Raw genomic sequence first — 24,146 nt, forward strand, 5'->3', positions numbered from 1 at the left:
AGGGGGGATCTGTTGATGGCACTATTTAGGGGAGGGGGATCTGTGGATGGCACTGTTTAGGGGAGGGGGATCTGTGGATGGCACTGTTTAGGGGAGAGGGATCTGTGGATGGCACTATTTAGGGGAGGGGGATCTGTGGATGGCACTATTTAGGGGAGGGGGATCTGTGGATGGCACTATTTAGGGGAGGGGGATCTGTGGATGGCACTATTTAGGGGAGGGGGATCTGTTGATGGCACTATTTAGGGGAGGGGGATCTGTGGATGGCACTATTTAGGGGAGGGGGATCTGTGGACGGCACTATTTAGGGGAGGGGGATCTGTGGATGGCACTATTTAGGGGAGGGGGATCTGTGGATGGCACTATTTAGGGGAGGGGGATCTGTGGATGGCACTATTTAGGGGAGGGGGATCTGTTGATGGCACTATTTAGGGGAGGGGGATCTGTGGATGGCACTATTTAGGGGAGGGGGATCTGTGGACGGCACTATTTAGGGGAGGGGGATCTGTTGATGGCACTATTTAGGGGAGGGGGATCTGTGGATGGCACTATTTAGGGGAGGGGGATCTGTGGACGGCACTGTTTAGGGGAGGGGGATCTGTGGACGGCACTGTTTAGGGGAGGGGGATCTGTGGATGGCACTGTTTAGGGGAGGGGGATCTGTGGATGGCACGGGGGGGGGGGGGCATAAATGTTTTTTGCTATGGGGCCCATGCATTTCTAGCTACGCCCCTGCTCTGATTAGTAGAATCTAGGGCTATCCTTAGGTGTTTACCAGAGCCTGCTGCAAGGCTGGATGGACTTGGCTGCTAGGGACCGAAGTGCAAGCTCACAGGTAAGAGATCTACTTGGATGACCAAAAGGGAAACAGAACTCAGCTAGTCAGGGTTAAAACCAGGAGAGTAAGTAGAAGCCACATAAGTAGACAAGAGGTTATTCAGGAGCCAAGCCAAAGTCGGTAAAGGAAGGATATCGAAGCAGAAACAGGGGATACACACTACAGGACCTGATTAGTCTGATGTTCCATCTCTCTGATAGACCAACCAGCCGATGCTTGGCTGGTCTGCAGGGCAGGTCAAACTTCCAGGGTGGCTGTTCAACTGGTACATGCGCTGCTCCTGATCTCCACCAACACCATCGTATGTATGGACAGAAGCAGAGGAGAGACAGACACTGCTGGATTCTGGCCAGGTAAGTACATGACATGAAGCATCAGTGCTGTGCAGGGTCCTCCAGTGCAGGTCAACAAACATCACTATTTCCAATGTGAACCTTTCCTCCATGTAAATTCACGTTCATATGTAATAATATAAAACATTATTCTTTACCTACCTGTACAGTATGCTTAAGGAGGGGCTCTGAGGATTTACTGCTAGAAAATTCTTCTTTATACCACTCTACATCTGTTACAGTCTAATAAAATATAAACATGGTAATAATATAAGAGATGATGACATGTTCTGCTATTGGTAACATGAATAGTAGAAATTTTTGTAGACTTATCAGTAATTAATAGTATTGTTTTGTATCCACTACAACATAACACCATATCCTAACGGAACCACTCCATTAGGGCCCATTCACACGGCAATTTTGCGGAAGGGATGCAGACCCATTCATTTCAATGGGGACGCAAAAGATGCGGACAGCACATCCGTTAAAATTTTTGCAAGACTGTTTATTTCATGTAAATATATATATCTCTTCTGACAAGTGTTCTTTTATAACTGCCTTTTCAGTGTTCATTATTAGGTTCAGTTCCACTAAATTCCACTAGATGTAAAATCAGCTTTCAATGTCAGTAGTATCATAAATACAACAAATAGGGGGAAACAGATTGGATTATAATATAGAAAAATAAAACCTTAGGATCCAGTTCAGTCTGTGGTTTAAATGGGCAGCTCCTTGCATGATTACCAAAGTCAGACAGCTGTACTATGTCTTCACATCCTGCAAGATAAAAAATGTATAAATCTCTGCCTCGATATAATGTTTTGAATGACCTGTTTTTTTTTTTTTAACTATATATATATATATATATATATATATATATATATATACACACAGTACAGAAGTTTGGACACACCTTCTCATTCAAAGAGTTTTCTTTATTTTCATGACTATGAAGGCATCAAAACTATGAATTAACACATGTGGAATTATATACATAACAAACAAGTGTGAAACAACTGAAAATATGTCATATTCTAGGTTCTTCAAAGTAGCCACCTTTTGCTTTGATTACTGCTTTGCACACTCTTGGCATTCTCTTGATGAGCTTCAAGAGGTAGTCCCCTGAAATGGTCTTCCAACAGGAGTTCCCAGAGATGCTTAGCACTTGTTGGTCCTTTTGCCTTCACTCTGCGGTCCAGCTCACCCCAAACCATCTCGATTGGGTTCAGGTCCGGTGACTGTGGAGGCCAGGTCATCTGGTGCAGCACCCCATCACTCTCCTTCATGGTCAAATAGCCCTTACTTTCAAAGTTTTCCCAATTTTTCGGCTGACTGACTGACCTTCATTTCTTAAAGTAATGATGGCCACTCGTTTTTCTTTACTTAGCTGCATTTTTCTTGCCATAATACCAATTCTAACAGTCTATTCAGTAGGACTATCAGCTGTGTATCTACCTGACTTCTCCTCAACGCAACTGATGGTCCCAACCCCATTTATAAGGCAAGAGATCCCACTTATTAAACCTGACAGGGCACACCTGTGAAGTGAAAACCATTTCAGGGGACTACCTCTTGAAGCTCATCAAGAGAATGCCAAGAGTGTGCAAAGCAGTAATCAAAGCAAAAGGTGGCTACTTTGAAGAACCTAGAATATGACATATTTTCAGTTGTTTCACACTTGTTTGTTATGTATATAATTCCACATGTGTTATTTCATAGTTTTGATGCCTTCAGTGTGAATCTACAATTTTCATAGTCATGAAAATAAAGAAAACTCTTTGAATGAGAAGGTGTGTCCAAACTTTTGGTCTGTACTGTATATATATATATATATATATATATATATATACACACACACTCATTGCCAAAAAAGAATGCACCACAAATGAGTTGTTGGAGTCTAACAAAACTGGACTGAGATAAGTCAAAATCACATGTCAAACATTTTGATCAGTAAGGGTCCAGGCTCTTAGACCTAGACCATTACTAAAATAAAGGGGTATCTGCAATGCTTGACTTTCTTCTGAGAACAAGCATGCGGTGTACGGATCAATAAAAATTATATGTTACGTATAGTGGATGTGAACCCACTATGCCAACCAACCGGTGTGGTTAGCTGCTGACCTATGAGGGTCAGAGACTCTGGAGCGAAGCACCAAGGGATCACGCAATACTTGTGGTCAGTGGCAGGCCGAGGTAAGGGCAGGCAGAGTTTGTGTGAATCCGAGAATTATTTCAAAGATCAGGCCAGGCTACACAGGGTCAGAATGGAGAACAGGCACAGGTCAGGTGGCAGAGAGTCCAGGAATCAGGCAGCAGTCAGTACATGGGAAGACAAACAGGTTATAGATCTTACAGGATCTATAATCTTACAGGATCTCACAGGATCTAGCAGCTAGAACGACCTACTGCTCAGGTAAAGTGGTGGAACACACAGCCCAGCATATATAGGAGAGCTGATTATCTCATTAGTCAAGCACTTGCAAACAGGGCAAAAGGAACATTAAACCTTACAGTACTGAAGCGTGAGGTGAGGTTCAATGAACAGTATCTCCAATAAACACACAGAAAACCTCTGCCAGAGGACTGGACCTGCAACAGTCACAGGGTGAGTAGAGAAGTTCCCTTGCTGGCCTGGGAACGTGTGACAGCAGCCTCCACGAACCACCATTGTAACGTTATATATGGGATATATACACCACATTCTTGGCTCTCAAAGGACAGCTGAGCAGAGACGATGAAAAGCAAAGAGCTACAGCACTCAGAGGAAAGCTACTACAACTTTGTTTCAGGAATCAGAGCGGGTCTCAGCTCTCAGACCATGCCCAATCAAAAATGCTATCAGTATGTCATTCGACAATTTTAAAAAGTTTAGTTACTCTTCATTTCTTATAAGGTCTAAATATACTGTTATGAAAACAGACAACAGCCAAAAGAATGTGAATCAGCAGAAGAATGGGTCAAACTGAAGAGCTCAGTAACTTTTCACATGAATGACCATAGGATACCACCTTTTGAAAATGTCAGTTGGTCAAGTTCTGGCCTGCTGGACGTGCTACATTTATTGTGCAGTAGAAATAGGTACTGTAGGAGCAACACCAGCTCAGGCTCAGCAGTAGGCCCCGCAAGCCCAAACTCTGAACAGATTGCTGTGTGCTGAGGAGGTGTCTATGAAATATACATTTTCTAGACATAGTATTACAAGAACTGTTTGTTGGGAGCTTCATGGATTGGGCATTCATGGCCAAGCAGTCATATGCATGTCTGACATCACCTCCTCCAGTGGCAAGAATTAGAGCTCTGGAAATGAGCTTTCTGGAATTACAAATAGCCTTTCACCATCTGGCCGTCTGACAGGAGATTGTGAGTTTGATGGATGCCAGGTCATGACAACTTTTCTGAATGTATAATGCTCTCAGGGAGTACGGTTTCACCTTGCGGACGTCTGGAGTAGTAGTTCTTACAGTCAATGTTCCCTTGGAAAAGGTAACCTGTAAGTCCCTGTCCGAAATATGACTAGGCATATTAGCCAAGCCAGTGTCTCCCTCAAAGAATAAACAGTCCAACCCCCAACAGATACAGTCATGTGAAAAAATTAGGACACCCTTTGAAAGCATGTGGTTTTTTGTAACATTTTTAATAAATGGTTATTTCATCTCCGTTTCAACAATACAGAGAGATTAAAGTAATCCAACTAAACAAAGAAAACTGAAGAAAAGTCTTTTCAAGATCTTCTGTAAATGTCATTCTACAAAAATGCCTATTCTAACTGAGGAAAAAGATAGGACACCCTCACATGTATTCCCTCTTAAATTGGCTCAGATCTCACACAGGTATATCACACCAGGTGCACATAATTAGTAGATCGTTACTCTGCATGTTGAATGAGGCTTGCCCTATTTAAACCTCAGACATTTAGTTTGGTGTGCTCCTGACTGTTGAAGTGAGAGTGAGCACCATGGTGAGAGCAAAAGAGCTGTCAGAGGACTTCAGAAAAAAGATTGTAGCAGCCTATGAGTCTGGGAAGGGATTTAAAAAGATCTCAAAAGATTTTGAAATCAGCCATTCCACTGTCCGGAAGATAGTCTACAAGTGGAGGGCTTTCAAAACAACTGCCAACATGCCCAGGACTGGTCGCCCCAGCAAGTTCACCCCAAGAGCAGACCGCAAGATGCTAAAAGAGGTATCCAAAAACCCTAAAGTGTCATCTCGAGAACTACAGCAGGCTCTGGCTACTGTTGATGTAGAAGTACATGCCTCTACAATCAGAAAGAGACTGTACAAGTTTAACTTGCATGGGAGGTGTGCAAGGAGGAAACCTTTGCTTTCCAAGAGAAACATCGAGGCCAGACTGACATTTGCCAGCGATAAAGTTGACAAAGACCAGGACTTCTGGAATAATGTTCTTTGGACAGATGAGTCCAAAATTGAATTATTTGGACACAACAGCAGAGGACATGTTTGGCGTAAACCAAACACAGCATTCCAAGAAAAGAACCTCATACCAACTGTGAAGCATGGAGGTGGAAGTGTCATGGTTTGGGGCTGCTTTGCTGCAGCAGGACCTGGTCAGCTCACCATCATAGAATCCACGATGAATTCTACTGTGTATCAGAAGGTGCTTGAAGAACATGTGAGACCATCAGTTAGAAAATTAAAGCTGAAGCGGAACTGGACCATGCAACATGACAATGACCCAAAACATACTAGTAAATCAACCAAAGATTGGCTGAAAAAGAAGAAATGGAGAGTCCTGGAATGGCCAAGTCAAAGTCCAGATTTGAATCCCATTGAGATGCTGTGGGGTGACTTGAAAAGGGCTGTACGTGCAAGAAACCCCTCAAACATCTCACAGCTGAAAAAGTTCTGCATTGAGGAGTGGGGTAAAATTTCCTCAGACCGATGTCGAAGACTGGTAGATGGCTACAAGAACCGTCTCACTGCAGTTATTTCAGCCAAAGGAGGTAACACTCGCTATTAGGGGCAAGGGTGTCCTATCTTTTTCCTCAGTTAGAATAGGCATTTTTGTAGAATGACATTTACAGAAGATCTTGAAAAGACTTTTCTTCAGTTTTCTTTGTTTAGTCGGATTACTTTAATCTCTCTGTATTGTTGAAACGGAGATGAAATAACCATTTATTAAAAATGTTACAAAAAACCACATGCTTTCAAAGGGTGTCCTAATTTTTTCACAAGACTGTATGTCAAAGGCTTTTCATCCAGGTAAGCAGAAACCTGCACTATGTGATGAGGACAAGAACCCTAAAACAGCTGTCAACTGGTTGTCTTCCTTTTGGAGGAGACTCTGGCATGACTAAAATCCCTAGTCTTGATTAAAAGTAGACATTGCCTTACAGAGTAGCTAACTATCGGTGGCACTAGTGAGACAGTTTTCTTCCTTCTTGAGGAGTGTCAATATGAATGCTTAGTGCCAATGTTTTCTAGAAGAGAATTAGTGGTTTTGACTGTTTTTCATGGGTTAGACTGGACCTTTAGATCCAGTGGTAGGAAGTATAACAGTCATACATCGACATTCTAGTGAGATGTGTGCTTACAACTTCGTAGAAAGAGTTTAGGGAAGATCTCTACCTATTCCAGCATTCTCTGGATTCTCTCCATGTAGAAAGTAATCTCCTTAATAAATGGTTGGTGAGGTAGAACTTGACTGTCTTTAAAGCAGCCCTGGTACCACTCTCCTATCTATGGGATGAATTGGAACACCAAATCTGAGCAAGGATTTGTACGTTTTTTACTCGTCCTGACTAGGGTGCATTTACACCATCAGATTATCTGACCAATTTCTTTCCAATAACACCAATAGTTGGGGTGTATAACAAAAGATCTGTGTGTGTAAATGGCTATCTACCCAATGATTGGTCAGAAAATGTCAGATAATCTGTTGGTATAAATGTACCCAAGGCTGAAGTAAGGCTACTTTCACACCTGCGTTAGGTGCGGATCCGTCTGGTAGATGCACAGACGGATCCGCACCTATAATGCAAACGCTTGTATCCGTTCAGAACGGATCCGTTTGCATTACCATGAACAAAAAAAATAATAAATAAATATATATATATATATTTTTTTTTGTTCATGATAATGCAAACTGATCCGTTTTGACTTACACTGAAAGTCAATGGGAGGCGGATCCGTTTTCAATTGCACCATATTGTGTCAGTGAAAACGGATCCGTCCCCATTGACTTACATTGTAAGTCAGGACGGATCCGTTTGGCTCTGCATCGTCAGGCGGACATCAAAACGCTGTAAGCAGCGTTTTGGTGTCCGCCTCCAGAGCGGAATGGAGGCTGAACGGAGGAAAACTGATGCATTCGGAACGGATCCTTATCCATTTAGAATGCATTGGGGCTAAACAGATCCGTTTTGGGCCGCTTGTGAGAGCCCTGAAACGGATCTCATAAGCAGACCCAGAAACGCCAGTGTGAAAGTAGCCTAAGATGCAATCTCAGCAACCATAATTCACACCCAGTGTAAAGCCTTCCCAGAAAAATGGGGGACCAACTCAATATTAAGGCCCATTGTTTTGGGCAGTGATGTATAGCCTTTATGTAAAAATATGTACATATACTGATATTGTCCACCCCTCTCATCTTTCCTTCTAAATCCTGGTATGTCTTGACTGAAGCTTTAATGTCTCTTTCCCTGCTGGATTTATTGAGCATTTGTTTACATTGACTATTTCACCCCTGTATCTGGTCCTCCTTGATTAGGCCAAATGTAGCCCCCTCCCCTCTTGGTCACACCTGATTGAACACTGAGTGGTATAAATCTAAGTTCCTAGGTATTTTAGACCTTGGTCTTTCCAAATGCAACATCTCTAAAGTGCAACTCTTAAGTGCACATTCTGAATTATACCAGAATGGAACCAGAAGAGGACCACAGGTAATTACAGACATAGTTAATGCAAACAATGTTTCAATTTTTCATCTTACTCTTCCCACTTTTCCACAACCTCCTGAAATACCCCCACATCCATTCACCCAGCAAGGAACTATTCATCTCTCCCTCCATCTTACCTTCTCATCTGACCGCTTGCACAAACCTGTTTGGCAACATAAAACACTTCCTTCCAAAACACACACAGATACCTCATGCCCTCTCTTATTCTTACCTACTAACACTTTCTCTGCTTCTCCTTATTGCTGGTGATATCTCTCCAAATCCAGGCCCCCCTCAGCAAATCCCCACTATCACCTCCATGTCCCACTACAAATCTCCTTCTACAAATTTCTGCAACCCCTTAAACCTAATAACCATTCCTCTGACCCCTGCTTCTTTGGTTCCTCTTGCAGGAGCATTATGGATTGCACGCTCTGTCTGTAACAAACTGTCCTACATTCATGAACTTTTCATCTCTCAAAACCTTTCCTTTCTGGGTCTCACAGAAACATGGCTGACACCCTCTGACACCTCCTCTCCTGCTGCACTCTCTTATAGTGGATTTCAATTCACTTACACCCCCCGCCCCAGCTGCAAACATGGTGGAGGAGTTGGTCTTCTCCTATCAGACACCTGCTCCTACAGCCCAACTCCACTGCCACCCTCCATTACGCTCACCTCATTTGAAGTACACTCTATTCGCATCTACTCTCCCTCCAACCTTCAAGTATCTGTCATTTACTGCCCCCCAGGCCCAGCCACCATCTTTCTTGACCACTTAAACACCTGTCTACTACACTTTCTTTCTGCCGACATCCCCACTATCATCATGGGTGACTTCAACATCCCTATTGACACCTGCCACTCGGCCGCCTCTAAACTCTTATCACTCTCTTCCTCCTTCAGCCTATCTCAGTGGTCTTCAGCACCCACCCACAGAGATGGTCACACTCTGGATCTTATCTTTACCCGCCTCTGCTCCCTATCTAACCTTTCTAATTCGCCTCTCCCCCTATCCGACCACAACCTACTCACCTTCTCTTCATTGGTCTCATCTGCTGCTCCCCCGGTCCACACAATAGCACCCCACCCCCCCCCCCCCGCAGGAACCTTAAACAAAACATTTCGACTTTCGCTTGCTTTCTGACTCTCTTCTCCCACTCTCTACCATCTGTTCCCTCCAAGACCCAGATGCTGCTACCACCCTATATAACACCACATTAAGTACAGTTCTGGTGGACACTGTTGCCCCCCTCACAGACAACAAAACCCGAAAAATTAACAGACAACCCTGGCACACCAACCTGACCAAAAAACTTTGGTCAGACAAGTTTCCAGGGCTGCTGAGCGCCGATGGAAGAAATCCCATTCTAAAGATCATTTCACCGCATACAAGCAATCCCTCCTCATATTCAAATCCTCACTCGCTGATGCAAAGCAGGCCTACTTCTCATCTCTCATATCTTCCCTGGCCCACAGCCCTAAACAACTTTTTAACACTTTTAACTCCCTTCTCTGTCCCCCAGCGCCCCCACCCTCTCCTCTCTGCTCAGCTGAGGACTTTGCCAAATAACATAGTACATAAGGCCGAAAAAAGACATCTGTCCATCCAGTTCGACCTGTTATCTTGCAAGTTGATCCAGAGGAAGGCAAAAAAAAACAACTGTGAGGCAGAAGCCAATTTCCCCACTTTAGGGGAATAAAAAATTCCTTCCCAACTCCAATCAGGCAATCAGAATAACTCCCTGGATCAACGACCCCTCTCTAGTAGCTATAGCCTGTAATATTATTACGCTCCAGAAATACATCCAGGCCCCTCTTGAATTCCTTTATTGTACTCACCATCACCACCTCCTCAGGCAGAGATTTACATAGTCTCACTGCTCTTACCGTAAAGAATCCTTTTCTATGTTTGTGTACAAACCTTATTTCTTCCAGACGCAGAGGATGTCCCCTCGTCACAGTCACAGTCCTGGGGATAAATAGATGATGGGATAGTACTGACCCCTGATATATTTATACATATTAATTAGATCTCCCCTCAGTCGTCTTTTTTCTAAAGTGAATAACCCTAATTTTGATAATCTTTCAGGGTACTGTAGTTGCCCCATTCCAGTTATTACTTTAGTTGCCCTCCTCTGGACCTTCTCCAGCTCTGCTATGTCTGCCTTGTTTACAGGAGCCCAGAACTGTACACAGTACTCCATGTGTGGTCTGACTAGCGATTTGTAAAGTGGTAGGACTATGTTCTTATCACGGGCATCTATGCCCCTTCTGATGCAACCCATTATCTTATTGGCCTTGGCAGCAGCTGCCTGACTGTCACGGGGTTCCGAAGGTGCACTCGGTCCCCCATTGCCCGCAGAACTGTTGCTTAGCTTTTGGAATGAGGTTCTGTGTTTGACCTCATTCCCAGGGCGGCTTTACTAGCTGGGTGGCTCCTTGCTCCTAAGTCTGCCTTGAGCGCCGAGCTGATCACTCGGTGCTCGACTGGTTGGTCTGTCGGTCATGTGACGCTGGCCACGTCACATGACCCTCACTCCCCACTATAAATACAGGCAGCCTGCTGGCTACAGGTTGCCTGTTAATTTCTAGGTTCCTGGTATTTGTTGGACTGCTGAATACTTACCTGATCCTGTTCCTTGACCATCCTTTTGCCTGATCCTCCTGTACTGCGCATCTGTCCTGGTATTGTGACCTCGGCTCCCACCTGACTACTCTCTTAGGACTCCTCTTGTACTTCTCTGCTCTCCTGGTATTTATGACCCCGGCTTCTCCTGACAATTCTCTGCTTGCTCCATTTGTACTTTGCAGCTTTCCTGGTATTGACTCGGTCCGTTCACGTCCTGTTGTTTGTCTGTCTGTCATCCCTGCACTTACTCCAAGCTAGGGATTGCCGTCCAGTTGTCCCCTGTCATTAGGACTCGCGAGGCAAGTAGGCAGGGCCAGGGGTAAGGGTGGAGCGCAGTGGTCACTTCCCTTCCCCCTGTGTGTGTGTACGCGACCGTTACACTGACACTGTTTTTTGCAGCTTAGTTTGCTGTTTATTAAAATTCCTAGATCCTTTTCCATGTCAGTGTTACCGAGTGTTTTATCATTTAGTATGTACGGGTGACTTGCATTATTCCTTCCCATGTGCATAACTTTACATTTGTCAGTGTTAAACCTCATCTGCCACTTATTTGCCCAAGTCTCCAATCTATCCAGATCCCTCTGTAGTAGTATACTGTCCTCTTCAGTGTAAATTACTTTACACAGTTTAGTGTCATCGGCGAAAATTAATACTTTACTATGCAAGCCTTCTACAAGATCATTAATAAATATATTGAAGAGAATAGGGCCCAATACTGACCCCTGAGGTACTCCACTAGTGACAGTGACCCAATCTGAGTGTGTACCGTTAATAACCACCCTCTGTTTTCTATCATTGAGCCAGTTACTTACCCACTTACAGACGTTTTCTCCCAGTCCGAGCATTCTCATTTTATATACTAACCTTTTATGTGGTACAGTGTCAAATGCTTTGGAGAAGTCCAGATAGAAGACATCCATTGATTCGCCGCTGTCAAGTCTAGAACTTACCTCCTCATAGAAACTGATTAAATTAGTTTGACATGACCGATCCCTCACGATCCCCCTTTTTGAATATTGGCACCACATTTGCTATGCGCCAATCCTGTGGGACATTCCCTGTCAGTATAGAGTCCGCAAATATCATAAAAAAGGGTCTGGCTATGACATTACTTAATTCCCTTAGGATACGGGGGTGTATGCCATCCGGTCCTGGTGATTTGTCTATTTTAATCTTTTTAAGTCGCTGATGTACTTTTTCCTGGGTCAGACAGGACACTTTTAATGGGGAATTTATTTTTACATTCTGCATGTCATCTGACAGTTTATTTTCCTCAGTGAATACATTGGAGAAAAAAATATTTAACAGCTTTGCTTTCTTCTCATCGCTCTCTGCGACTCCCCCTTCATTACTCTTTAAAGGGCCGACACCTTCAGATTTATACTTTTTAACATTTATATAATTGAAGAACATTTTAGGGTTAGTTTTACTCTCTTTGGCAATTAATCTCTCGGTCTCTAGTTTGGCTGCTTTTATCTGTTTTTTACATGTTCTATTTTTTTCCTTATAGTTTTTCAGTGCTTCCGTGCTACCCTCCTGTTTTAGTGATTTATATGTTTTCTTTTTGTTATTTATTGCTTTCTTTACAGTTCTATTTATCCACATTGGTTTCTTTTTGTTCCTTAACCTTTTATTCCCATACGGTATGTATCTCTCACAATGAGATTTTAGGATGTTTTTAAACATATCCCATTTTGTAGAGTGGGGAGAGACATTCCGCTACTTCGTGTGGTTCATAAAGTCTGGTGGAAAGGGAGGAAAATAGCAGGGATACAAGGTTACACCAGGTTTACCGCAATTTGGCCCAATCTCATGTATACGGAATTACATAAAGTGTCCAATGTTCAGACTTGGGGACGATATGGACTCACCTACATGCATCAGCTATATGAGGGGGGCACCCTGAAAGAATATGCCCAATTACAAAGGGAGTTTCTGCTCCCGCACTCCCAATTTTATCTGTATCTACAGCTTCGGCATGCTATCCGCTCCCAAGACACAGTGGGGGGGGATTGTGCCGGCTTCCAGAAATCCGATTATAGATTTGGCGAGCTCTGGGGGATCCACCTGTGGGGTTATATCGCTGCATTATAGTAGTTTTATGGAAATGCAATTTAAAAGGCAGCCTCTTCGATTGTATGATAAATGGCGGGAGGATATGGACGACTTGACGGAAGAGCAATGGCATGCAGTACTAAAAGGGTTTACAGATGTAGCGGTAGGCGAAACACACAGAATGTCACAACTGTTATTGTTACACAGAGTTTATCGGACACCTGCCCTCCTGAGGAAAATGGGGTACAGATCAGATGACCTGTGTCCCAGGTGTGGTACACCCAATGCTACGCTGATACACCTTATGTGGAACTGCCCTAGGCTGAGGAGATATTGGGGGGATGTAATGGATTTATTACAAAAAGTGTTCGAGACACGAATGTAGATCAATGCCAGGTTATGTGTACTTGGCTGTGTTGAGTCTGTACAACTACCTGCTGAACAAAAATTAGCGATTACTCACATAGTGTATCAAGCAAGAAAGGTGATTGTGTATCATTGGGTAGATCATGATCCTCCTCCTGAGGTTAAGGAACTAGTCCATAAGGTTCACACACTGTTAAAAATGGAGAGATTTGTATACCAGAAAAGGAATAGCATCAAGAAGTATGAGAAGATTTGGGGTAGGTGGCTGCAACATTACAATATTGTAGATTAATGTTGGTCCATATAACAACTGGTGTCCAGACTGCCCCAGTCTTATAAACGCTTTTGGGTGTAGTCCCTTTGGGAATATGGTGCCAATGCTCATTGGGAGTGGGAGAGGTGCGATAGATAAGGAGAGGACAGAGGTATAGCCTTTGAGGGACAGAGGTGATGTATATGATTTATTACGCTGACTTGTAATATACTAATGTACACGGATTCGGGATATGTATTACACAATTGGGAATTATGTACCGGGTTACCAGCTGATTGGAGTTACTATTGCTTTTTAGGATCGGATTCTTCTTTGAAGAGACTTTTGAGAATCTTCTCCTTGGATCTAGGACATTTGGGTCGGGGAAGGGGGGGGGGGATGTTTGTTCTCTTTAATGTTTTTTGGAAATCTCAATAAAAACAATCTGATTTAAAAAAAGATATCCCATTTTGTGGCTGTATTTTTATTTTTGAGGACTTTGTCCCAGTTAGTTAGGCCTATGGCCTCTCTTAGTTGGCTAAATTTAGCTTTTTTGAAGTTTGGTATTTTTGTTCCTCCCTGTAGAAACGCTCTTTTGAATGATAATTGGAAGGCTATTACTTTATGGTCACTATTTCCCAGGTGTCCACCAACCTGCACGTCTGTTGTTCTGTCAGGCCTATTGGTTAATACTAAGTCCAGTATGGCCGTCCCTCTAGTCGGGTCCTGAACCAGTTGGGAGAGGTAATTGTCTTTGGTTATTGCCAAGAACCTGTTTCCCTTATGAGATATACAAGTTTCAGTTTCCCAGTCTATATCTGGGTAGTTGAAGTCCCCCATAATAACCACCTCATTATGATTTGCCGCCTCGTCTATCTCGTTTAGTAGTAGATACTTCAAACAAAAGATAGTCAACATCAGAGAAAGCTTCACTACACAGTCCCCACAGACCCGCTACACAACTGCTCGGTCCTCTTCTCCCAAAACCTGCTTCTCCACCATTACAGAAGAAAAACTCTCCACTCTACTCTCCAGATCTCATCTGACCACTTGTGCACTTGACCCAATCCCATCCCACCTCATCCCTAACCTCACCACCGTGTTTATCCCAGCCCTAACTCATCTCTTCAACCCATCACTAACCTCTGGTGTCTTCCCCTCTGCTTTTAAACATGCTACCATTACACCCATCCTCAAAAAGCCTTCACTTGACCCATCTTCTTTGTCCAGTTATCGCCCCATATCACTTCTTCCGTATGCCTCAAAGCTACTTGAACAACATTTCCATTCTGAACTGTCCTCTCACCTCTCCTCCTGCTCCCTCTTTGACCGCCTACAATCTGGCTTCCGACCCCACCACTCGACTGAGACTGCCCTTACCAAAGTCACCAATGACGTACTAACAGCCAAAACCAAGAAACAATACTCTGTCCTCCTTCTCCATGACCTGTCCTCTGCCTTCGACACTGTTGACCACTCCCTTCTGTTGCAAACTCTCTCATCTCTTGGCATCACTGACCTGGCCCTCTCCTGGATCACATCATACCTCAGACAGGACGTTTAGCGTCTCCCACTCCCGCACCACCTCCTCATCTCATTCCCTCTCTGTTGGTGTCCCGCAAAGCTCTGTCCTAGGACCCCTGCTATTCTCTATCTACACTTTTGGCCTGGGACAGCTCATAGAGTCCCATGGCTTTCAGTATCACTCTTATGCTGACGACACACAAATCTACCTCTCTGGTCCAGACATCACCACCTTACTATCAAGAATCCCACAATGTCTATCTTCTATATCATCCTTCTTTGCCTTTCGCTTTCTAAAACTTAACATGGATAAAACAAAATTCATCATCTTTCCCCCATCTTGCTCAACCCCCCCAACAGACCTATCTATCATGATCAATGGCTGCACACTCTCCCCGGTCACCCAAGTCCGCTACCTTGGAGTGACCTTGGATTCTGCCCTTTCCTTCCGACCGCACATCCAAGCCTTTTCCACCACCTGCCGCCTCCAACTCAAAAACATCTCCCGCATCCGTGCTTTCCTTAACTTTGAATCTGCGAAAATGCTTGTACATGCCCTCATCATCTCCCGCCTAGACTACTGCAACATTCTCCTCTGTGGCCTTCTATCTAGCACTCTCGCACCCCTCCAATCTATCCTCAACTCTGCTGCCCGACCAATCCACCTCTCACCCTATTACTCCTCTGCCTGTCCCCTCTGCCAATCCCTTCACTGGCTCCCCATTGCCCAGCGAATTCACTTCAAAGTACTAACAAATACTTACAAGGCCGTCAACAACCTGTCCCCTCCCTACATCTCTGAACTACTTTCCTGATACATCCCCACACGCAATCTCCGATCCTCACAAGACCTCCTTCTCTCCTCTCCTCACCTCTTCCCACAATCGCCTTCAAGATTTATCCCGTGCATCCCCCATACTCTGGAACTTGCTACCCCAACATATCAGACTCTCAACGACAGTGGAACCCTTCAAAAGAAACCTGAAAACCCACCTCTTCAGACAAGCCTACAACCAGTGACCCTGCTGCCTCTATACCGCTATGACCAACTTCACCCTCACCTACTGTGTCCTTCTCCCATACCATGTAGATTGTAAATAAACCAACACTTGTTTCCCTTCTACTTATTAAGCAAGTGACCCAATATCACTCATAACGCAACCAATAAACGATATATGGATCTAATTAAATCACAAATCACAACTCCAACAACATGACTTTATACAAAATCACTGGTGTTTATTAGTACATATAGTACTAATAAACACCAGTGATTTTGTATAAAGTCATGTTGTTGGAGTTGTGATTTGTGATTTAATTAGATCCATTTATCGTTTATTGGTTGCATGTAGATTGTAAGTCCTCACGGGCAGGGCCCTCTCTCCTTCTGTACCAGTTTGTAACTCGTCTTGTTTATGATTAGTGCAATTGTTTGAATTATGTATGTGTACCGCCTATCATATGTACAGCGCTATGGAATAAATGGCGCTTTAATAATAATAAATAATAATAATAATAATAATATACACTCACAGCACTAAGATAATGGAATGTGAAAGGTATACCTCCAAAATACAATATTGACATTTTAATATTTTTTGTATTTTTTTTTATATTTTGTAGCATTTACTAAGAAATATTACTTGGAAGTCAAATCTGCTTGTCTAGAGCTTTGATGCCTCACCTGCTGCCCTGCTAACTAGAATATGGTGTCTGAGCATGCAATTGCCATAGGAAGATGGTATAAGTGGTGCCTGAAAAATCCCTTATCCTTCTGGTTAAAGGATTTAGGGCATGTTAAAATACAAAATGTGTGCTCCTCTCTCCACCAAAAGCAGACATCCTGCTGAGATAGGAACCTCCAACAATCATTCAATGTACATGGTTAGGCACTAAGGTGAACAGCAGGGCTTTCATAAAGTGAGTGACATATCTTATATCTATTTTTTTTACGGAAACCTTTTGGAATCATCACCATACTATATATGCAGTGGGCCTTCCAAGTCCGCCCCATGATTTACAAAGTGGCATTTAGCCATTTTTCTGAGTGATCAGACAGCTAAATGTTGGGTCTCCAGCTATCAAAAAAACTGTCAGGGAACCTGGAGAGAAGACAAAAGCATTTTTACTGGTTCTGTCTCCTTTGTTCCTATATATACATTGAACAGTGGAACTGCCAATCGCAGAAAAATGCTACTGGGTCTATAAATTAGCAAAACAAATATGAATTCTTGGTACTATTTTTCAGTTTAAGGGTCCATTCACACGTCCGTTGTTTCTTTCCTGATCTGTTCCGTTTTTTGCGGAACAGATCTGGACCCATTCATTTTCAATGGGTCCTGAAAAAAAATCAGACATTGAGCTGTCCGATTTTTTTCAGGACCCATTGAAAATGAATGGGTCCAGATCTGTTCCGCAAAAAACGGAACAGATCAGGAAAGAAACAACGGACGTGTGAATGGACCTTTAGTCTAAGATTTCTAAAGAAAGGCAAAAATTATGTATATAAAAATGATGAAAAAAGAAACCTGCTTTACCTCGGTATGAAAAACAGCAGAAGACGTTTGCTGCTGACATATTTATATCCAATTCATACTCAGGGAGCCTCCAGTTCTCACTAAGAACAGTCTCGTCCAATGGATCTGTTTTTGATCGTCTTGTTAGAAGATCCAGGTACTGTGCTGATATTGTGTGCTTGGGAACACTGCATAAAACGTGAGCATAGATAGAAATGAATGAAACTGCTGCAGATGTTTACAGAGTAAAAAAACAAAAAACAAAAACAAAAAAAACGATTGTTGCGTGCATCAATTTTTTACTGCCATTTATGCTGGAGAGCGGCCGAATCCTTGCCAGTTCCCATTATAGTCAGAGGGGTCCGGCGGGCACACGGCACTATCCGGCTATGCTGGATCCAGAGAACAGCCTGCTGGACTGCTGTGTTGCATGTGTGAAACTAAATAAGACATTTTGAGATTTTACTAATCAGGAATGGATTTTAGTCGATTTAGGACGAATGGGCCAATTCAGGGACTCCAGTACAGCCCACCCAATAGGTCACAGTTATTTGTTGGGACTAATATATCAGATGTGCGTTCATCACTTTATAGCAATGTCATTGGGAAAATGTATGGAGATATTATTCATGTGCTGTAAGTGTGAATTGTTCTTAGCTAATCGAAAAATGGACGTGTGAGGAAAGCCTGCGGTTTCTATTTCTTTTGTCTTCTTTTCCACCATTAGATAGCAGATGGAAACTATGATGAAAACCACAACAGTTTCCCAATAGTTAAAGACACGGAAAATGAAAAGTTGAAGTTATAGTAGAGCATATGTTGACATTGCGTTTCTATCTTTTGCTTAGCAGATCAGTTTAACAAATACAGTAAAATACGTATACAAAGGGAAGGACAATCGCTTTACATAGACTTCAATGTTAAAAAAAAAAAGTGTCATTGTCTGTTTTAACTGACAGGCAGAAACGCATGGTGGCCTCTGCTAAAAAAACAAGTCCACCATGTCTGAAGTCTAGAAAAAATGGATGCAAACAAACGCCCTCCCATTTGTATATGTTTTTAGCATATCCGTTAAATGGATCTGTAAAATGGATGATAGAAACGTGATGTGAACATACCCTTAGGCTTCATGTGCACTGCCACATTCAATCTTCGGTCCGCAAAAAACAGACCTGTGAAAAAAGTATAAATTCCATATGCATTCAGGTTTTTTTTTTTCAGTTAACTCCAATCAATAAAAAGTTCCAGGGTTGGACTGGACCACCAGACTACCAGAGGATCATCTGGTGGGCCTAAGGAATCGCAGTCCGACGCTGATCTACAAATATAGACAACAATGGGAACTGCACTGAGATTTGCAGATCGGGTACGTGGATCTGGGGAAAAAAATGGCTTGGGTTTTGGGGGAAAAAAACGCATAGCACACTGAAGAAGAATAATACAGTCGTGTGCATGAGGCCTTATACAGTAAGACATTTTGCAATGTTTTACCTTCCTTTAATAGAGATGGGTCTGTATAAAGTGGCTAAAGAAATAGGACATTCGTATTTCATCTGCTCCTGAACATCTGTAAACTTCACAAAAAACGGAAGCATTGCACGGGTAACGATAATTCTGTAAACCTAAACAACAGACAAATACATTTAGAGAACATATATGGAACAGCTTTCACATGGAGACAAATACAACTGGTTGCACGTTGGTATGAGTGTATAAACTGGGAATACTTGTGGGAAAAAAATGTGGAAAAATCAAAGTCTTCTCCTTACTAGAGTTATCATTCTTTCCATTTATAAAAAGGAAAACAGCAGAGGTTGAGGGGGGAGGTGGGAAAGCTTTCCTAGTTTTTCTTACAAGGACCTGTCAGGAGGACTGTCAGGTATTTTGCTATGTAAAAAACTATGGACCAGATCCTCCTCTGAGGAAACATGTGCATGTTCTCCTCTAGGGTGGTAACCTCTTCCCCTGCGGAGATGTGTAGAAGAGCAACTTTTGGGATTGGTGTAACTAATAGGCACTCAACTGTAGACAAGTCTACGCCTGTAGTCAAATACCTACCGGGTTTATGTCATGATTGATGTAAAAAATCAAAATAAAACATCATATAGGACATTTAGTTCAGTTCTCCATATTGGAAATATGTGAGGGAAAACAGTGGTCATAAGGACAGGCATCTTCTATATGTATTACTATTCCCGCTGACGAGCTCTACAGTAAGTGTCTCTCAGCTGGCATAGAAGAGACCACCAACGACATTCATAATCAGATGTACAGAAGACTTCACATGCAGTAGAGCCCCTATTATACATTTAGGGCTCATGGACATGACCATGATCGGTCTGTGTCCGCCGCATCTCCTGGGCAGACCGGAACTGACTGTATCGTAGTCATTTACGATGCAGTCAGTTTGTATCTGATCGCGGGTCTATTGCGGTATACTCATATGATGGCGTGAATACATTGCAATGGCCCCGTGATCACATAGAGATTGGCTATATCATAAATTACAATGATACAGTCAGTCGGGTCAGGGGAGCCGCGGTGTGACCGACACAGACAGTGTTTCCGTGCCGATCATGTTGGTGTCCTTGAGCCCTTAAAGGGTTTGTCCCACAAAAAATATTCTACAGTTTTCAATCCTGGATCTGAATATTTTGGTAATTGCATGTCATTAAAAATTTTGCATAGCCACTGAGTTATTCAATAAAATGTATTGTATAGCGCCACCTGCTGTTTATTCTTTTCCTGATTTCTCTGTCCGCCTCCTAAGGCAGACGCATATGCTCAGTTCCATCCTTCAAGATCTCTGGATCCATGTGAGGTACAGGGCTGGTTCTCGCTTTGTTAGAAAGAGGTTGTCATGTACTATACATTAATCATGGGACAACCCCTTTAAAGAATGATTTATTGGGTCTTATGTATACAGTAAAGGAAGAACGCTAAGAAGAGCCAGTTATCACATAACCTGTGTGTTGGTGCCATCAGCAGAAAGAACGAGAACTTCTATAACAGTATCCCCAACCGCGATAGGGACAGGCTTAGTGTCATCACTTCCATTCACTGTCACCTTCATCTGACTGTCCTGGATTAAGGGCTTAATGATAATACTGCTGTGGAAATATGGCACGGCACCTAGTTGGAAAATAAAAAGGAAAACGTAGAAGATCATGAAATAAGCGTGGCACGTCTACAACAGCAGAAAACAAAGGTCTAGTAAATGAGCAGCAGAAATATCAAGTAAACACTTGTGATAAGTGAGCAGAAGCTCTGGGCAGAAGATGGTAACATTTAGTTAGAACTACTTTGCAATGGCCGCGTCTTCTGTGCTAGTTCCCTGCTAACACGGGCCCAGGAGCCTGAGGGGGCCCAAACAACCTTCTGCCGCATAAGAAGACACCGGTATTATAGAAAGTGCATGCTGGTCAAGTTACACCTCTGGCTGGAGGGAAGGGGTTAGGTCAAGAACTTGGCATGGGAGAGGTGCCGCTTCAATGTTTGTCTCAGGCAGTGGAAAGGCTATGTGCTCCCCTGGCCACAAAGCACTGAGGGACGGGGGCCCCAAGCTGAACTCTTGCACCAGGGCCCATGAGCCTTTAGCTACGCCCCCTGCCTGCAATGATAGATTACCATTAGGGATGAGCAAATTGACTTTGGAGGAAATATCCGCAGTCGATTCGCATAATACCTCATTTGAATACTGTACGGAGCGAGCGCTCGGGACAGTATTAGAATGTATTGGCTCGGATGAGCCAAAGTTATTACTTCGCGAGACTTTGCATAATAACTTCATAAATTAATTTCTACTGTAAAAAACCATTTCCCGAACTCGGGTTCGGTTCCAAGTGGTACCTTCGGCTCATCAGAGCCAATACATTCTAATACTGTACGGAGCGCTTGCTCAGTACAGTATTCAAACAAAGTATTATGTTTCATCCGAAGTTGATTCGCTCATCCCTAATTACCATACATCAGATAAAGAGAGGTCTATGACCTGCTGGAGGGCAGTGTATATTCCCGGATCAGAAAGCAGCCAGATCCTGCAATCATGCTCACTTCCATCTGTCCCTTAAGGGTACGGCCACACAGTGCGGTTGGGATGCGAACGTCATACAGAGGAGTACCGCATGGTCGTGCAGAACCAAGTTGTTTTTGTGGTGTTCATTGTCAAAGGGACTATCCCATTACAACAACTTATACCCTATCTACAGGATAGGGGAGAAGCGTCTGATCAGCAGGGGTCCAACCACTAGGACCTGCACTTTTCAATAGAGCAGGGGCCATGTTCCCGCATCTGAAAGAAGCAGCAGACATGCATGTGTGTCTGACGCTCCATCCAGGTCTATGTGACTGCTGGAAGTAGCAAGTAAGTGCTCGGCTAGCTCCAGAATTTCCACTAAGTTGCATGCGTGTCTGTAGCTCCATTCAAAAGGATGACCACGGCCCCCATTTGTGTAATCAGTGGGGCCCCCAGTGGTCAGGCCCCTTCCAATCATACACTGTTGTTGCAATAGGGTTCTCTGGGATTTTGATATTGATGAACTATCCTTAGCATAGGTCATCAATATCAGATTGGTGGGGTGTTTGACTCCCAGCATCCCCGCCTTCAGCTGTATAAAGAGGCAGCAGCGATCCATCTTTACCTAGGCCACATGACTGAGAAGCGTGCCATCACATGGCCTGGGTAAAGGAGAATGCCCCTGAGCTGCAAGACCAGGCACAGCTGCTATGCAAAGGATGTGCTTGGCAAGTTGCGAGGATGGCCATTCTCAAACAGCCGATTGGCAGGGGTGCAGGGAGTCAGACCTCCACAGACCTCATACTGATGGCCTACCCTGAGGATAGGCCATCGATATGAAAATCCAAAAGAACCCCTTTAATGGCTGCGTGTAGCCTACAAAACCGCACCGCCATTTAGGGAGTTGTGTCATCTCAGACCTTAGTGGCATATAGCTAGGATATGCCACCAAAGTCAAATAGGTGCGGGACCCACACCTATCTCTAGAACGGGGCCCCAAATCGGAAGGAATATACAACAGGCATGCCCGCGTGGTCTTCATTCACTTCTGCGAGAGTTCTTAAAATACCTGAGCAAGCGCTCAGCTATTTTTGGAAGTCCCACAGAAATGAATGGAGACCGCACTGCGCAAGCGCATCTACAGCTCCATTCACTTCTGTGGGACTGCCAGAAATATTCGAGCCAGTGCTCATTTCAGGGTTCACATTCTAGAGATAGGAGTGGCTCCCCCACACCTAACTGACATTGGTGCCAGATCCTAGCAGTGTCTGAGTTGAGACAACCCCTTTAATAATGAATACTGAATAAACCCGGTTCTAATCAATTAATATGCGGCTTGCGCAGATGCACAACATTTGACTGCACCCCAATTTTTACAAACAAGAATTTGGTTGGTGAGCTGAAGATGAGCCCATGTAGGAGAGTGTGACTTCAGGATCAGGGGATCTAAAGTGGGTTTGTAGTCTGTTACCACTAAGACACATTAGTCTGTATGGGAGCTGTAGGCACAAAACGATTGGAAGCTTTCAATTACAACTATTCACAATGCAAAACATTGTTGTAAATGTCTTATACAATTTATAAAAAGGCTATGTACACTTTCGGAGGCAATTTTTTTTCTGACTGCATTTTACTCATTTTTGGCTAAAAATAATTTTTTTCAACTGTAAGTTATTAAAAAATATTGAGCTGTTCTGTCACAAAGGGTTAACTGTTTTTCTAGCTGTGTGACTGGTTGTCACCGCCACTTCTGTGAGAAGGACTGACAGACGTCCTTTTCTACCTCTTGCATGATGTTCTTTGTTTTGGTTTCACTTTGTCATCTCATTTCGTTCTCCCAGGTGTCACCTATTTAGACTAATCCTCTTTCCTTTATATTCCCTCCCATACTGCCTCACTTTGCGGTTTATACTACTTCCTGGATTGAAGTTTTCACTGCTGGAGACTTCTGTTGCTGCTTGTTCAGATAAGTCCTTTCATGTATTGTGTTTCCTTGCTGGCTTGATTCTAGGTGACCCTGACTCCCTCCGTATTAAGTGCAGGGAGCCGGTGGTCGTGTCCCCTCACTAGTATAGGGTTTTCAGGTGTCACACAGTCTAGGTACGAGGGCATGCAATCGTGTACCTCTGAGACCCTTGTATGTGCTTAGCAGTCAAGGTGAGCTCTTAGGGTTTTATAGGGGTCACCTTTTATGCTCCTTAGTTTGGGATCAAGCCAGTCGGATGTTTATCCATAACTTCCAGCTGCAACATCATCCGTGACACTGGTACTTTCACTTTATGCTGGTCATCTAATAACCCTTATGTCTAAACTACTAATAGGTCATAAACACTTATTTAAGCCACATTCTTATCAGTAAGAGAAGAACTGAGCTATAATGAGTGTTTAGAAGGTCAGAGAGCAGAGATTAGGAGCTCCTGGTCTGACAGAAATTCCAACTGGTGCTACTAGAGCATCTCAGCCCTACACAGAAAAAAGGAAGCCATATTTTTAATAAAATTATATAAACCTATAATGTTGTTGAACAAGCAATGTTGCCCAATGTATTCCAAAAATATATACTTTTATTTAATTATAATAAACATATCATGATTACTAAAATATTGAAGATAGCAAGAAAAGAGTATGAAGAGTCAGCAGAAAAACCGGATGCCGCAATCCACTGGCCGGTGTCACTGCTACCCGCCAGAAGATGGTAAACATGTCAAGTATA

At 43.3% G+C, this 24,146-nt stretch overlaps 1 protein-coding gene across 1 annotated transcript in view; it reads right to left on the minus strand.

Annotated features, from left to right (window-relative positions):
- The window catches only part of LOC120999308, a 95,949-nt gene that overhangs the window by 65,947 nt on the left and 5,856 nt on the right, over positions 1-24,146 (minus strand). The window contains exons 3-7 of the mRNA XM_040430181.1: positions 20,384-20,550; positions 18,910-19,040; positions 17,440-17,606; positions 1,865-1,950; positions 1,333-1,413 (exon numbers count right to left, since the gene is read on the minus strand). Coding sequence (XP_040286115.1) covers positions 1,333-1,413; positions 1,865-1,950; positions 17,440-17,606; positions 18,910-19,040; positions 20,384-20,550 — 632 coding nt within the window. The remainder of the gene's footprint in view (positions 1-1,332; positions 1,414-1,864; positions 1,951-17,439; positions 17,607-18,909; positions 19,041-20,383; positions 20,551-24,146) is intronic.

This window comes from Bufo bufo, chromosome 4 (assembly GCF_905171765.1).
Source record: "Bufo bufo chromosome 4, aBufBuf1.1, whole genome shotgun sequence".
In the NCBI taxonomy this organism is placed as follows: domain Eukaryota; kingdom Metazoa; phylum Chordata; class Amphibia; order Anura; family Bufonidae; genus Bufo; species Bufo bufo.